Here is a 2,591-nt window from a genome sequence, read left to right on the forward strand (position 1 = left end):
AAAGTGTGAAAATTTGTGTGTCTGAGGTGATTGGCGGCGGGGAAAATGGGATGAAAAACACAAAATTTGTGTTTAATTCTGTTGGCAGTTCTGCCACAATTACATCACACATAAATTCCCCTCCATGTCAGTTCTCACACACTTTCACACAAAAATGTGTTTAGGTAAAGCAGAAAAATATCTCTCCCTTTTCTGTTTTCTTCTTCTTTTTTTAAAAATGCTCTCTTTTGTTTTAGTAAAGGACCTTTTCCCACACAGACAAAACACACACACACACATTTATTCATCTTCCCTTTTCTTTTGTTTCATTGTCTTTTCATTCCACCTTTATTCCTTTCTTCTTTTTTTTTTTCGTTGCTGTCGATTCCTCCCCTCTTCCTCCTTTAAACTCTACCTCAACACACACACACAAAAGCTTCCCTTAAAATAAACAAAAAAAAATGATAACATCCGGCCCCAACCGCTCGACCACTTTTTTTCTCTGTTACTTATTTTTTTATTTTATGCTTATGTTATATACCTATTGGCTTTTTTTTTTGATCTCTTCTCTTTAATAATAAACTCATGGTTTTTTTTGTCTATCTTCCATTTTAGCAGCTCTATTGGTACCGCTAGCGCATATTCCTTTACTGATACAATCCAACCGCCTGATTAGTTGACGCGAGTGCTAAAATGCGAGATAAAAGATAAAAAAAGAAACAACTATTACCTAAACCTTTACTTCTGTAATACATAATAATAATTATATATGTACATATACATACCCCCCCCACATATATATATATATATATTATTTATATATACTTCCACATATTTATTTATTTACGTGTGTACAACAATAAACAAATATGTGTTGTATATGTGCGTAGGTAATCGTAGGTAGCTTTATAAGCGTTTTCTCCACCAAGTGTTTGTGCAACTGAACACATGCTGTTATTTAAAAGTAAAGAAAAAAAAAACAGAAACATTGGAAACAGAAATCATAAAGGGAAGAAGGGATAAGATGGGGGAGAAGCTTAACATAATCACTGCCCTAAAGAAGTTGCGCCGTATGGATTGTGTCTCACACTTCCCGTGTTACGGCGAGGTGCATTGGCCAATGGTCGAAGTAATGGCCCACCAAACATTGAAGCACCAGCGCCCACATTTTCACATACCTGATGATGACTGAAGGATTGACATGTACGAGAAAAACTGTGTGGATGCTGTTGTTCCATTCCTGGTCCCATGTATGAATTACTGTAGGAAAGGCCATGACCATAATGTACGTGAGTCATGTCACCGTATGGAGGCCAATACGGGTAATTGGCAGCAGGAGGACAACTGTTGGCTTGAGGAGGAAAGAAACCAACACCGCCATCATCGGCATAACGCCCTCCTCTTTGAGGGTAGCCGCCATTACACCAATCAGGCGCATTGGGGTCAAAACTTCGCTTTCTTGAGCACTGCGAATCACGACTGCTGGTGCTTTGCATGAATGGAGGGGAACCAAAAGAGCTGTTAGGCACTTGTCGTTTCCTTCCACTTCCCAATGGCGAGGCGGAAGCGGAAGTACGCGAGTGATGGAGACCAGATCCCGTGCTTGAGGCGTCCTCTCCAACAAAAGCTATTTCCCGGCAAATGTGCAGGAAACCGCATTCCTCACCGAAGCGACACAATCCACGCCGGTGCTCACGACACACTTTTTCCCTCGGCAAATCCAAAGTACTGTCACCGCGCTCTGCGTACGCACTCCACAGGCAATTTGTTGAATTCATACGGGGAAGAGTAATGGAGGTACCACCAACATTTACTTGTAAATTCAGCGGAAGTCCACTGGAGGTACACGGGGCGCCATGAAAGAAACAACACGTTGGTTGCTCAAGTGCCTCTTGCCGAAGTTTCTCCACCACTTCCGGATTGGCGTGAACTTGAAAACACCGCGAGCCCTGACGGCATCGGCCCTCCATGTAAAGTCTGCAAACACCAGGCACAAGTCCGTCATCATACATGGCATTTGTTGGCTCTACGGCGGAACCAGGAATGCGTAATTTTGTGCTAAGATGATCGAGAGCATCCACATACGCTGGGGTGACGAAAGGTGAAGCCGTCATGACGTTGTGCTGAGACCCTAACGAATGAGGGGAATGAGTCACTGTGTTCATTGAGAAGGACATGTTTCTTCTTGTTTTCCTGTTGAATGATGATTAGGAGAATATCGCTTTCTTCTTTTCTCTCTGTTTTGATTACCTCTCGCCGTGTTAGCTTCACCCCCCTGACTTTTACTGTCGTCTGCCTAACTTTGCCTTTTCTTGGTTTCTCTCTCTCTCTCTCTTTTTTTTTTTAATATCCTCCTTTTCTTTTTTTTACCGGACGTTTACGTACAATACACCTATATCAGTTGCCTCTAACCTCTGACTTGCTGATGTTAAATTACACTGACACCTATTTGAAAAAGTGAACGAAATAAGATAACAATGTTTTGTATAGATTTCTCTCCTTGACCTTTTTCCTTATTTGTTGGAAAAGCCTACTATTTCTTTGCTCGTGCCTTTCTTATTTGATTCTTTTGTTTAACTTTCGTCCTTACAGTGTTCGGTTTTTTTTTTTTT

The 2,591-nt window shown here is 41.3% G+C and overlaps 1 pseudogene across 1 annotated transcript; it reads right to left on the bottom strand.

The window, feature by feature from the left end:
• Window positions 1-1,025: 1,025 nt before the first annotated feature.
• Window positions 1,026-2,156, bottom strand: TEOVI_000626000:pseudogene (annotated as a pseudogene). Its single transcript has one exon. A coding segment is annotated over exon 1 (1,131 nt).
• Between the last annotated feature and the right edge of the window lie 435 nt (window positions 2,157-2,591).

The sequence above is a fragment of the Trypanosoma equiperdum genome, assembly GCF_001457755.1.
Source record: "Trypanosoma equiperdum strain OVI genome assembly, contig: ctg_1756, whole genome shotgun sequence".
NCBI lineage: Eukaryota > Euglenozoa > Kinetoplastea > Trypanosomatida > Trypanosomatidae > Trypanosoma > Trypanosoma equiperdum.